General features: G+C 36.9%; 1 protein-coding gene across 2 annotated transcripts in view; it reads left to right on the forward strand.

Moving 5' to 3' along the window:
- GPATCH2 (G-patch domain containing 2) overlaps positions 1-13772 on the forward strand; it is a 177641-nt gene that overhangs the window by 159418 nt on the left and 4451 nt on the right. For both annotated transcript variants that reach the window (XM_086693314.1, XM_086693315.1), the window contains exon 9: positions 4536-4624. In XM_086693314.1, coding sequence (XP_086549440.1) covers positions 4536-4624 — 89 coding nt within the window. The remainder of the gene's footprint in view (positions 1-4535; positions 4625-13772) is intronic.

Raw genomic sequence — 13772 nt, forward strand, 5'->3', positions numbered from 1 at the left:
TCCGTGGTGTTATTCTCAGTGGTAACAGAAAGGAGACCTGGGAGGCAATGTGTGTCTAGATTTTGCAAACCCTCTCGTCAGTCTCAACTCTGGCCAACCCCACTGCCTACCAGCATCCCAGGATTCTAATCTCTTACCAAATGACCTTTGATAACTCCACATCAGCTATAAAATTCAGATGCCTCCATGGGGGATATGTGGCATATATATGGCCCATGATCCAACCCCAGTGTTCTTTTTCCTTCATATTATGTAGTCCCTTCTTGAAACACTGCTCCCCAGACGTCCTGAGCTACTCCTAAATCTCTGACCCGAACAAACTGTATCATTTAAAACACTTTCAGCAACAGGTGTAGGAAACCTAACCAGCAATTACTTAAACTAAGGTTATTTATGTTTTGGGGGGTTTTGTTGTTGTTGTTATTGTTTGTTTTTGTTTTTGTTTTTGTTTTTGGTGTGGGGAGCGGGGGTGGGGGGGTGCTTTTTGGTTACTTTTTTTTTTTTTTTAATTTAAATTTTAGTTAACATACAGTGCAATATTGGTTTCAGGAGTAGAATTCACTGACTCCTCATTTACATACAACACCCAGTGCTCATCACAAGTGTCCTTTTTAGCACCCATCACCCATCTAGCCCCTCTCCCACCCACCTCCCTCCCATAAACCCTCAGTTTATTCTCTATCATTAAGAGCCTCTGGTGGTTTGCTTCCCTCCTCTCTTGCCCCGCCCCTTCCCATATGTTCATTTGTTTTGTTTCTTAAATTACAAGTATGAGTGAAATCACGTGGCATTTGTCTTTCTCTGACTGACTTATTTCACTTAGCATAATTCTGTTTTAACAAGAGGATCAGAAGTAGATGGTCCGTGGGCTGGTTTTCACAACTCGACAACAAAAGGGCTGTGCCTCAGAATGCAGATTCCCACTTTATTCCCATTTTCCGAATGGTACCTCCCCCTCCTTCTCAGCTATTCCTGATATCTGAGCCTGTCTGGTGTATGCTCTGCAGAAGGTCAGTTTTACTGCAGTCTTTTGCTGGGAGGGGGGGCGGGGGGGTGAGGGGTGGGGAGGGGCTGGAGGCGGTGCTCAGGAGGGATCAAAGATGTTAAAGGATAATTTTGGACAAAAAGATAAAATCGTGACTCTTTCACAAATTAAAAAGAGTGTGTGTTTGAGATATTATTTAACTCATGAGTGAACGAGGGAACCAGGCAGATCTTATAAGGGCTTCCAGGGAGAAGTCAGAGAAGCACAAATTTATAAAGAGTAAGGAATGGGGACATAAATGTGCAAATGGATGCAGAACTGGCTTTTCCACAGGAAGGAGGATTGTCCTTCCTGGGTACAATTCATTTGCATTTCTATAGACAAGCATTATTTCCCATTGCTTGGGTACCTAGGGCATAGAATTGTAAACTAGCTCCTGTAGAATCAGAACCTGATGCCAAGAAGACTATGCTCCAAAAGTATAGTTTTCCATTGAAGTACAAATATTTACCTACAAAGGAAGAAAGGTATATGCAACACAACATGTTTAGAATTGTTATAAGGACCAGGGCACCTGTGTGGCTCAGTTGGTTAAGTGTCTGACTCTGGATTTCGGCTCAGGCACAGTTTGTGAGACAGTCCTGCATTGGGCCCCCCCCCATGGGAGGGGGTGCCCCTCCCCACCCTCAAAATAAATAAATAAGCTTAAAAAAAGAAAGAATTGTCATTAGGACTAAATAATACAATCTCTAGTAATATTTAATAAAGTTGCAGACCCTGCCATTGCCACCAGTGTTCTTAATTATTTCATGTACTCATGACGTAGTCTCCCTATTCAGACTGTAAACTCCTCCAATAATTGGACGGGAACATTCCAGGACCTTTGTATCTGCCATCTCTTCTTTCCTACTCTCCTTATTGTCACCACCTCTGGGCGCTTATGCTAAGTCCGTAGTAGATACTAATAAATGCTTGCTGAACAACTGAATTCATTAATTTTGTATCAAAAGGATGTGTCTTCTCTGATATTATTGTAGCCTTTAAAAATTTCTAATAGTTTTAAAAAATAGGTATGATCAGGGGCACCTGGGTGACTCAGTCGGTTAAGTGTCCAACTTCAGCTCAGGTCACGATCTCACGGCTCTCACGAGTTTGAGCCCTGTGCCGGGCTCTGTGCCGACAACTCAGAGCGTGGAGCCTGCTTTGGATTCCGTGTCTCCCTCTCTCTCTGCCCCTCCCCTGCTCACGCTGCCTTTCTCTATCAAAAATATATATTTAAAAAATTTTTAAATAGATAGGATCAAAACAATTCGCTTTTCTTGGCATTGGGGCCAAGACCACACCTCAAAATCCAACAAAAATGTTACCATTTTGCATGTCGATAAACATTTTGACATATGTGTATGTGTGTGTGTGTATTTCTGCAAAGTTAGTCACTACCTGAACTAATTTCTTTTAAATATTTTCATAATTGTAAATATTTACGGGTGTCTCGGTGGCTTAGTCAGTTAAACATCTGACTCTTGATTTCAGCTCAGGTCAGGTGATGATCTCATGGTTCATGAGATCGGGTCTGGCGTTGGGCTCTGTGCTGACAGCGCAGAGCCTGCTTGGGATTTTTCTCTCTCTCTCTCCCTCTCTCTCTCTACCCCCTCTGCTCCCCCCCCAAAATAAGTAAGTCAACATTTTAAAAAATAATTGTAAATATTTAATGGAGAAACAGTATGCACTTAATACAAAAGGAAGAGAAAATAAGACAAGTGCCTATTTGCTGTTACCTATACTGATAGATTTTCACAGTGTATTTATTTGACTGTGGATCAACCAGATCATTATAATACTTTACTTTGTGCAATATGGCTAGAACCTATATGTAAAGTAATTAAACTCCCCAGTTCCAATTTTTCACTATATTTAAATGTCAGAGTGTATGTCTATAAATATATATCTTGGTTTTTACCTGAATTAATTTTTCCCTTTTAAAATTTTCTCTAGTAATCTGGGTGTTTCCAAATTGGGTGTGTAGGGGAGAAAATAATTTTCCTTTGTCATTCAAGATTCTTCTACCTGGACTAAGAATCAAATTGACATGAGACAAGTTAACAGGAGAAAATCAACTTAAATTTTGTACATTCAGGGAACCCACCCAGACGTGAGATTCCAAAACCGGTCCAGCGAGAGGAGTATATATGTCATCCTAAACTAAGGAGAAGGGGGATAGGAATCTGGGACTTAAATGAGAAGGAATATAATGCACAAGAAGATGAAAAAGAACAAATGTTGGAAGAACAAATGTTTGCTGGGCCATTCAGAAACAATGGGACATAGAGAGGACTTTGATACAACAGGCCTTGTTAGGTTCCTCCCTTTCTGTCATACTTAGTTCATATTATAATGTAGTTATCAATGGTGATGGGTCTCTTCCTAAAGCAACTCCTCTACCTAAATTATTTTAATCAGTTATGGTGGGGGAGAGGGTAATAAAGTTTCTTCCTCAGTCTTTTGGGCCTTGATTGTTTTCAGCCTGATACAATCTGCATGCCAAAGTGCCCCATTTGGGGGCTGCCTGCCCTTGGCCCCTCCCTACAGGTGCTGTAAAACTTCAGGATACTACCTGAAGAACACATAGAATTCCTAGAAGAACACGTGCTACAATAAACATACATCATTTATTTTTGCTTCATGATCCCAACCCCACATCAGGGATTATGATCCGGGAAATGAACAGCATCCCTCTCTAGCTTCAAATGTTCAAAGACTTTTCAGTCTTTTCCAACTTTGTATTATTTTTTCTTGACTTCTAATTGGGCCATTTCTAATTTTTCCAAAACTTACTAATTTAGGAGTCCATGATTGGGCAGAATAATCCAGTTCTAACTAGTTTCAAGAATAACAGAAGTTCTACTTCTCAGTCGCTACGTGTCATGTGTTTACAAATATAATCCAATACCCTGTTAGCCTGTTTAGTAGCAGTAGACCAGCATTAATGCATTCAAATTATATTTCCTCACCTAGCTAATAAACAATTAGGCAAGAATTCTGATCATATGAATTATAAGAGAAAACATCACTATTTCCTTCTATCTGTTTAAAATGTTTTAAGAGAAGTCACTGCCACATAATATCCTAAAAGAAATTGATCATACTTTTCCTGTAATAAACGTTGCTCTGACAGTAAAGCATTAGTAACCAATTGATAACCTAGCAACAATATTGTGATCTCTTTAGATAATTAATCTTAGCTATTTTCCTGTCAGAAGCAACAGTGCTTGATTTTATGTTGAGCTAGAAAGATTGCCAGTTTTGAAAATTAAAAAGCATTCCTTTTATATTATTCATTCCAGTAACAATTTATGATGGCGCATTTAGCTGCTGAATGCTTGTCAACAAATGTAATTATGTTTCGATATAAACAAGATTGGTGGTTTTACTATGCTGTTCCATCTTTGTTGAGAATGTTTTGATTTAGGTTCAGATTACCCAAGCTGTGTATTTATGTGTCATTTTTTTCCTCCTTTGTTAATAGTTTTTTTCTGATAATTACTTGTAGGCAAACAAGCATGCATTTGGGATCCCTATGCACTGGAGATATCAAGCGGAGAAGAAAAGCAGCACCCTTGCCTGGACCTACCACAGCAGGTAAAGCAAAAAGGGGTTGGGGCAGAACACAAATACAAAGCTCATAAGCCATCAAGAGGAAAATACAGATAATTCTAAATCACTTGCACTGAGAAAAAAGCACAGTTACAAGCAACTATTAAATCGCCTGCCTTGGGTGTCCGGATGTACTGTGTGCTCCTTGCCCAGATTTTTCAGGCAGCCAGTCACCAAAATATTTGCCACACACCTGCCCAAACGCAAGACTTTGTGTGAGGTGTTAAGGGATACAAAATCTTCAAAGGCTGTGTCCAGAAACTTATAGACTGGTTGGGAAGACAAGGGATAAATAGATGAAAAGACAAATAACCCCAGAAGAGATTAATAGGAAGCAATTCAAAAGTGTAAGGAGCAGCCTCAAAACACAAGGCCCCATATCATGGAAGACGGAAAGCTATAGCTATGATTGCGTCCGTCTGGTTTCTAGCCCCAGCTCTGCAGCAATCCTTGGTTTGTCTTTCCTTATTTAAACAGAGATACCGGTCTGACTCCATCAGTAGGGCCCGAGACGCTTGATCTCAGGGTCCTGAGTTCAAGCCCCACGTTGGGCATTGAGTTTACTCAAAAAAAAAAAAAAAAAAAAAATCTGCATTAGAATAAAATGTCTCTCACCATTTCCACCTCAAAGGACACATCCTTCGAATAGCATGCCATTCTAAAGAGTGTGGAATAGGGAAAAACACAAGTGCTGAGCAGAGGGAAGTCACTAGGCCCGAGAAGCCTTCCTAAAAGACTCAAGCTTGGTGGTGAAGGATAGGAATAACACTAGTATGTATAACAAAATCTCATGCAAGAACAATGGTAAGGAAGGTAGAGATAAAAAACCAATGAGAGGAGGAAGCCAACAGGACATTAAAGTGTTGGACCCCCCCCCCACACACACACACACACAACAGAATAAACTACAGTTAACCATCCTAGATTTGTGACATGGCAAACTGAGTCTAAGAAATGTTTTCAGTGTAGTTACTTGGTCAGTTACAAAGAATAATAGCTTTGGCCTGTTGCCTGGGATCTTTAACCCATTCAGATCTATAAACTTTCTCTTCATTTGGGAAACCTTGTATAGGAAAAGTTCTTTTTCCCATTCTGAACTGTACAATACGAAAATAAGATTCATGTCAACCAGGAGAATAAACTATGAGAAGGGGGAGAAAAATCTTGACATGGTGATGTCAAAGAAATAAAGGATGGGAAGCTTTAATTTTTTATTTAGGGCACCTGTCCTATGGTTGAGGACTAAAAAAATTGAATGCCTTACAATTGAAGCGCTCATGATGTAGTTGTTCCCTCTATATGAAGGGTGACATTATGAAATTAGACATGTGGTTATGAGTGGATATAATATTGATCTTCATCTTGTAGTTGTATTGAGTTTTCAGAATTTGGAAGTAAGAAGCACCTATGTGTGGCATGTGTTCATATTTATGTAGAATAATGTTTACCACTTGTTGGGTACCTAGTACGTAACAGAAACTTTATTATTTTCTTTTATCTTTGTAATAATTCTGTGAGCTTGGTGGTGTTATTATCACTTTACACCATAAAATTTAAGATACACAGCAGTGTTCGGTTTTTTCTTTGTTGCTGGAGAAGACATAATGACTGAATGGCCAAGCGAGGTTTCAAGCCTACATCCACCTTCAGGACTTCTAAATCCCTACTCTTTCCATGACAACATACTATAGCCTTTGTGTAAGAATACATTTGTAAAGACTGTTCCATTGCATAGGTTTATTTGAGCCTGCTGTTGTGTCTTAAGTTTCACGGAAGACTTATCTCAGTATCGCTATGTAGAGTTACAGAACCTTCGTGAGAATACGTCTGATATCTCTCTTTATGCAGGAACATATAGCCACTTTTAGATCAAATGCATGTCTTAAGTTCTTCAATTCAAATCTTTCATAAGGCAGGTGTAGGATTCTTTAATAGCCCCATTCCAGTTGAATGGTCCCTGAATTCTCTTATCTTTCAATGATTCAGACATTAGTGGCAGAAATAGTACAAGAACAATCTTAGGAGTATGACTAAGGCACCTTTGTGCCAGCAATAAGGAAGAGAGAATACGAGGGTCAGGTTCTAACACTCTGAACATATGTGAAGTGAGAAGGAAAAGGCATAATGGTTGAGGAGAGGATAATATAATTATTCCTACAAGGTGATTTTGATGTTACATCTCAATAGCATCAGAGGAAATCATTTATATGGAGTATGGGTATAAACATTAAACTTTAGCCTAAAACATTCATAAGCTTATACCAGCATATTCCAGATGTTATATTTAAAAACTGTTGTGATTCTCTTAAGATTCAGGATTTTGATTATATTACTAGATTTTTTTTTTTTTGCTTAAAGAATAAAATTCAAAGAAATTTAATGCATTTTTGTAATTACTCACAGTAGTTGAGTAAGAGAATTATGTTACTCATTTCCAATGCATTTTTTAAATCCATGCATAACTGTTCCTCTCAAAGAGGAAGAGAATGAGGTTATTTAAAAGTCCTCAGTTTTAAAAAGAATATCTTCTAATACTAATGAATCAACTCGAAGGTGAAGATTATTATCCAAATTCAAGTAAGAAATGCTTTTGCATAAATACACTTTGATAATGAGGTTATGAATCCTAGATCATCTTGTCTCTGAAAATTATAATTTTCAAATTCTGGAGTATATTCAGTCTCCTAATAGTCAGTTATATTTGTAAGTTTTCAAAGTTGAGTTAGCACATAGAACTATTTTAAAGTTAATATTCTTGCCATTTTATAGGCCCTTGCAAACATACCAAATAATGCATTGAACGGAAGTATATTTTCACAGTTTTCTTCTGCCTTTAGTCAGTGTTCAGTCCAAGCTGGAAAAATGCAAGTAAAGATAACTGCCTCTCTTTCGAAATAGGGGATAAGAGTTAAAAGGCAGACAGCTCAAATATTGTTTAATGATCCCCTCTGATTTGTATGTGAAATATTATGCGGTCAAACAGCAGCTTCAGAAAACATGTACCAAAACATTGTCAGAAAACTATAATTTGGCACTTTAACTTTATAATCCTGAACAGGGTTCATATGACAATTTAAGACTCTAAAAATAAACAGTTATATGTTTTATACATAATAAATAATATACTTTTAAAAGTCCCCTATGAAATTAATAACCCCAAATCTGATCATCTTTACCTGCTATTGTGTTGAAAATTTTATTCGCCCCGTTTTAGCAATAGCACTGAAGCATAATTTCATTCGCTTTATAAGGCTATAGACTAGCCAGCAGTGTTATCGGGTGAACATTTATTAATTGTGACAGGAACACCAAATTTATTTCAGTGCTTTAGCTTATTTACTGCTCTTTCACCTTTGTATTTTGTATCGACAAAGTAAAATGAATATTGATAAGGTTAGATATTGATTTTTAAATGTATGGCTTGTTCTCTGCCTCATTCAAAGTCACATACCAAAAGATAGTGGATGTCTCAGTAGCAAAGGATGTAGATTTACTATTATAAAATTGAGAACTGTTGAAGCAAGAAGGTTTGCCAGCAGAATGCATTTTATAGTTTGAAAAATGTCATCTGTAAAGGTGAAGAAAAGCAGTGAACAAAATAGGAAGAATATTATTAACACATTTTTAAAAGGCAGTCAGCAATGTTGGTTATGGTCTGTGTTTTTGGTAGAAGTCATAGCTTATTGAGGATTTGATAGTAAGAAGATTTAAGTGTGCTTTCTGAAATATTGTGGCTACCTCATTTTTTTAAATGCTTTGTTCTCTATACGTTACTAAATTCATTGCTATCCACAATTAGTATTTGCTATTACTGTTTTGCTTTTTTTGTTGTTGTTATTTTGCTTTCTATTGAACAAATATCATAAGGAAAATAGTCATCATAAGGAGTCAACCTTTTTTCTATACATTTTAAATTATGTAATGAGATGCCTATTGAAGTTTAATTTTTTTTAATGTTTATTCATTTTTGAGACAGAGAGAGACAGAGTGTGAATGGGGAAGGGGCAGAGAGAAAGGAAAACAGAATCTGAAGCAGGCTTGAGACTCTGAGCTGTCAGCACAGAGCCCGACATGGGGCTTGAACTCACGAACCGTGAGATCATGACCTGAGCTGAAGTTGGACGCCCAACCAACTGAGCCCCCCGGATGCCCCGCATATTGAAGTTTAATATCTTGGTGTAGATATTACTCCAGGGTAACTGTCTTCTGGGACATGCAACCTCTTGGCAAGAGGTTGCATTATAGCTTGTTGTGACTTGTCGACTTTTTCCTCAGCATCCTACTGATGCTTCAATAATAAAATAATCTCTGTGAATACTTAAGGCAATAAAGGCGAGTTGTAAATCCTAATAATGGGTGAAGATTTTTAGAAAGTGTGCTTTTAAGTTAAAGTCACACTGATCATAATCAAGAAATGGTTGGTGTAACCAAGCCCACTTCTAAAGTGCTATATCTCTTCAATTGTCCAAATTTACTTTATCAATAATTCTATTTTTATTTTCTTTTACCACTGGATCTATATGACCACTGTAGTTTATCTTACCTCTTCTAGGATTTTAAAACAGGCAGACTTTGGGGGAAGATCAATGGTATTAAATTTGAAAACAGACTATATCTGAACCTATAGCAAAAGCCTAGGAAACATATCACTGTCATCCTCTTGATACACGCATCACCAAACTACCTTTCAGTTTGCTGTTTTAGGAGAGCCTTAAATGGCTCTCCATTTCATATCAGGAACACTTAAGGAAAGGGTAAGCATCCAAATTAGATAGAAAACCGTTGTGTTCCTGACAATATAAAAGACTAAATAATGAGAAAAGACTCAAACTACAGAATATCTGGACATGCTGAACAAAATGTAAAGCCATCTTTTTAGATGTATAGTTGAGACTGAAGGAAAGTAAATGGTCAAGACCAGAAATGATCCGGGGCGCCTGGGTGGCGCAGTCGGTTGAGCGTCCGACTTCAGCCAGGTCACAATCTCGCGGTCCGTGAGTTCGATCCCCGCGTCAGGCTCTGGGCTGATGGCTCAGAGCCTGGAGCCTGTTTCCGATTCTGTGTCTCCCTCTCTCTCTGCCCCTCCCCCGTTCATGCTCTGTCTCTCTCTGTCCCAAAAATAAATAAACGTTGAAAAAAAAAAATTTAAAAAAAAGACCAGAAATGATCCTAAGCACCTCCCATGCCCACGCCCAGTTTAGACTGTCCCAATCTAGGACCACTGAGGTATATTGGTGAGTGCCCCTGTGGGAAGGGAGCTAAGATGGGGAGTTGGGTGTAAGTAAAGATCCTATCAAGCCAGAACCTCTGGAAAGCTCTGTCCTCAGAAAAGGGCAGACTGGAAACAAAACTCTGCCTATAGGCACAGGAAAATAAAGGATCTCATTTCCACCTGGGCTTCAAGTAGAGGATTCTGAAGATTTGTAACCAAGAATTTATCCTCACATGAATTTCTATTGTAAAATTACACCAAGCCAAAAACCTAACAAAAAACTGGTCTTTGAAGCAAATGCAAAGCCACTCTCGTGGTACATGCCTTAAACTCTAAATGATTCTTTTTATTTTACAAATGAAAACCTACGGAAAGTGGTCTTATGAGCCAAAAATTAAAAAAAAAAAAGTTGTAAACAGATTTAAAGAGCAATTTGAAGAGACTACCTAAAAGAACTGAGGTAAAAATATGGAAGGTAGAATGGCTGGAAGACTTGAAGGAGAATCAAGTTCAACACACATACATCTAATAGAACTTCCAGAAGAGGTAGAAAGAATAGGGAGGTGCATTATTCCAGGGGCATATTGACTGAATTCAATGAAACAACTGAAGGAAAATGTGAATCTTCATATTCAAACTGTACACAAATCTTTATCAGAAAATAGTAAATGTAAATTTAATCATACCTAGACGCATTGTAATAAAACTTAAGAACACCAAAGAGAAAGAAAAGAACTTAGTAGCCAGGGATAAAAGATGTAACCTACGTAAGAATGACATCACATTGGTAGCAAACTTAAAAACATGAGTACAGTCTAGAACATAAGAGATAAGATTTTCAAAGTATAGAGACAAAATAATTATCAACATAGAGTTTTATATCCAGTTAAACTATTTCCCAAGAGTGAGGATGAAATAAAGACAATTCCAGGTAAAGACCAATTATTACTAAACTTAGCACTTCATGTAGAAGAAAATAGGATGCATAAAAAGAGAATCAAAATCAAGAAGGAACTGTGAGCAAAGAGATTGTTAAACGTGTCCATAAAGCTAAAATATTGAATATGTAAAAGTTAATAATGATGTTGAAGTGCCCATGAAGATGGTTAATTTGGATGTATAAAAGTAAGATGGAAGTAAAACTCTGGACAACAATATGGAAGTGTGAAAAAATAATAAGTATGCATGTTGACACTTAAAGGTAATAACCAAAAGAATAAAAATATAATTTTCAAGCTAGTGTAAACAAGCAATAGATACCATAAAGGAGGAAACAAAAATGTAGAGATGCCAGAAAGGAAGAAACAAAAATATAGAGAAGTCCACAAAAATATAGAGAAACGTGAGGCAAATAGCATTAAATAATACGGGAAAAATAGATCCAGATATACCAGTAATCACAATAAATGTAAATGGAGTAAATGCATCAGTTAAATTCAGGGATTATTATCATAGATCAAAAAACAAAACCCTGTAAATGCTGTTTATGGTAAGTACAACTAAAACTTAAGTTATAATTTAAATATCTGTAAAAGAAAGCCAGATAAGCTGTATTTATAGCAAGCAAAATAAATCTTTAAGTATTTCAAGAGACTTGAAGCACTCTTTTCAGACAGACTTGCTATGCTAGGTTAGACTAGAAATTTTTCAGGAGTTTGAAATTTGTGAATAGAGTAAAATCTTAGTCATTTGAGAGAATGTGGCAGAAGAAATGACATAATAGAAAATATTAGTGGTATAGTATTTTAAATTAAATGTTCAGTCAGTGAGTCAGTAACATTTGGACTCAAATGAGAGTTCACATTCTAACTGGGACTTTCTAGCTAGTTGACTTTGGGCAGGTGTGTTACCTCTTCAAACCTCAGTGTCATCTGCAAAATGAAACCAATAATACCTTAGATTGGCCAGGAAGGTCAAAAGAAATAGTGTATATGGAAGTATTTGTAACTGCAGAGCTACAGACTTCGTTATATATTGTTATCCACCTATGCCAGTATATTTTTGCTGTATATTGCCTATAAGCAAATTGAGAGAAGATATTATTGCAATTCACCTATAACCCATTTTTTTTTTTTTAGTTATTTGAAGCATCATCATCACTAAAACTATTTACTTGCCATTAATTTTCAGGAAAGGATGTAGGCTTTCGGAGTAAACTTAACCAAAGTTTGAATCGGAGCTTACTCACTGCATAGTCATGGTTAAGTGACATCGTGTCTCCAAGGCCATTTATCATTCCTTCTTAGCACAGTTGTTATGAGGAACGGGGATGAATATCATATGCCTAACAAGTAAACCACGTGCATGGTACATAATAGGGAGACCATGGTACGGATTATATTATTGAAAATTAACATCCCTGTGTGCCTTCACAACCAATACAATTTTAAGATATTTTTTTTTAGTTTTTTGAAAAGACTATTCTTTGATACATAATGATTCCATAAGAAATATATTTCCGTATAATAAAAATATTTATTAATAAAAACACTTCTCCAAACATGTCAATATAGATTACGTCTTTCATTTTTTTACAAAGTTTTCATCACTTAAGAAAAAAAGGGAAATTAGTTCTACATTAAATTTTTATTATTTATTATTTTAAAAGCATGTGCCCTGTATTTTAGGCATTAAAGATTCAAACTGATTTGATTTAACAAAATTCACATGAGAAGTGTCTACAGTTTTGCAGATAAAATGCAGAATGGTCTGAATCAGGCTTTTCTATATTCAGAATGAAATAATTAAAACACCTGACAATGAGTAGTAACACGTACCATTTTCTCACAACTCAAACTGTGCGAAATGCTGTTTCTTTTCTTAATAGTAATCAAACAACCCATGTCCTTAAAAATTAGTTATTGAGAACAGAGGACTGCATTATAACTCACGATTTTAATAACCACAAATAATAATGATGATGATGATAATAATAATAGTCTTGGCCCCAAGCTGGCTAGAGAAGTAATAGGGAAAAGAGGATGGTAAGAAAGAGTGAATGCGTACCACAAATGCCTTCTGAATACAGGGGAGGGTCTGAAGTGGGGTGCGTGGGCTGTTATGTAGGAACCCTGCAGTATGTATGACCTCCCCTTCCATTGGCTGTTTATCCAACATCAATACAACACTTGAGAAGCCAAATTACTAAACAAGCTGCCAATTAGGCTTCCGTCAGCTGGACAGATTAGCAGCTAAGAGAGGCCGATACAAGATTTTCATCTCTTGAGCCAATTACGCAAGTGAATTGCCATCCACAATACTCTCTGGAAGATTCGAGGGGAAAGGAGCGACTAGGCTGTCATAAGAAATCCCGAGTAAAGGGGGCTGGGAACGGGAGCATGCGGGAGAGTTAGCAGGCTTCGTGTTGCTAAAATTGCCCAAACAGGAGGACAGCCTTCCAGGAAAGGACTTAAAAGATTTAGCACTGCCAGGAGCAAAAGGAAAGGAAATTAAGGTTGTAGGATGCTGTGCGGAGACAGAGTTGTTCCGCTCCCAAGTCTTAATCTCATAAAAAGGATGAGAGACCAACAGTAGATCTCACTCCAGAATCATTGTCCATGAAAAATGAAGTAACTGTTACCTTTTCTTTAAGGTTGTATAGAAAAGCTTTTTTTTTGTTTGTTTTTCAGGAATCTGTTTCTTTGTGGAAAGATTTAGCGTTTGAGAAATTAAATATTCTTTCTTTTTATTGTTTTACTTCAAAGTATAATATAATGCTTTGTTTTATTTTCATGAAGAAGAGAGATGAAATCACCTAAAATACAGAGAAGGAGTGGGTTCTTTTCCATCTGTATAAAAAACAAGCATGGGGAGAATTCGCGTGGTCACTCCTGGGAAATACCAAATACCAACATTTGAAATTAGGATACTCAGTCAATTACCATTTGATGTTCACTTTAGATCTGAGAATTGACCACAATT

The sequence above is a fragment of the Puma concolor genome, chromosome E4 (genome assembly GCF_028749965.1).
Source record: "Puma concolor isolate L17-30 chromosome E4, mPumCon1.1.hap2, whole genome shotgun sequence".
In the NCBI taxonomy this organism is placed as follows: Eukaryota; Metazoa; Chordata; class Mammalia; order Carnivora; family Felidae; genus Puma; species Puma concolor.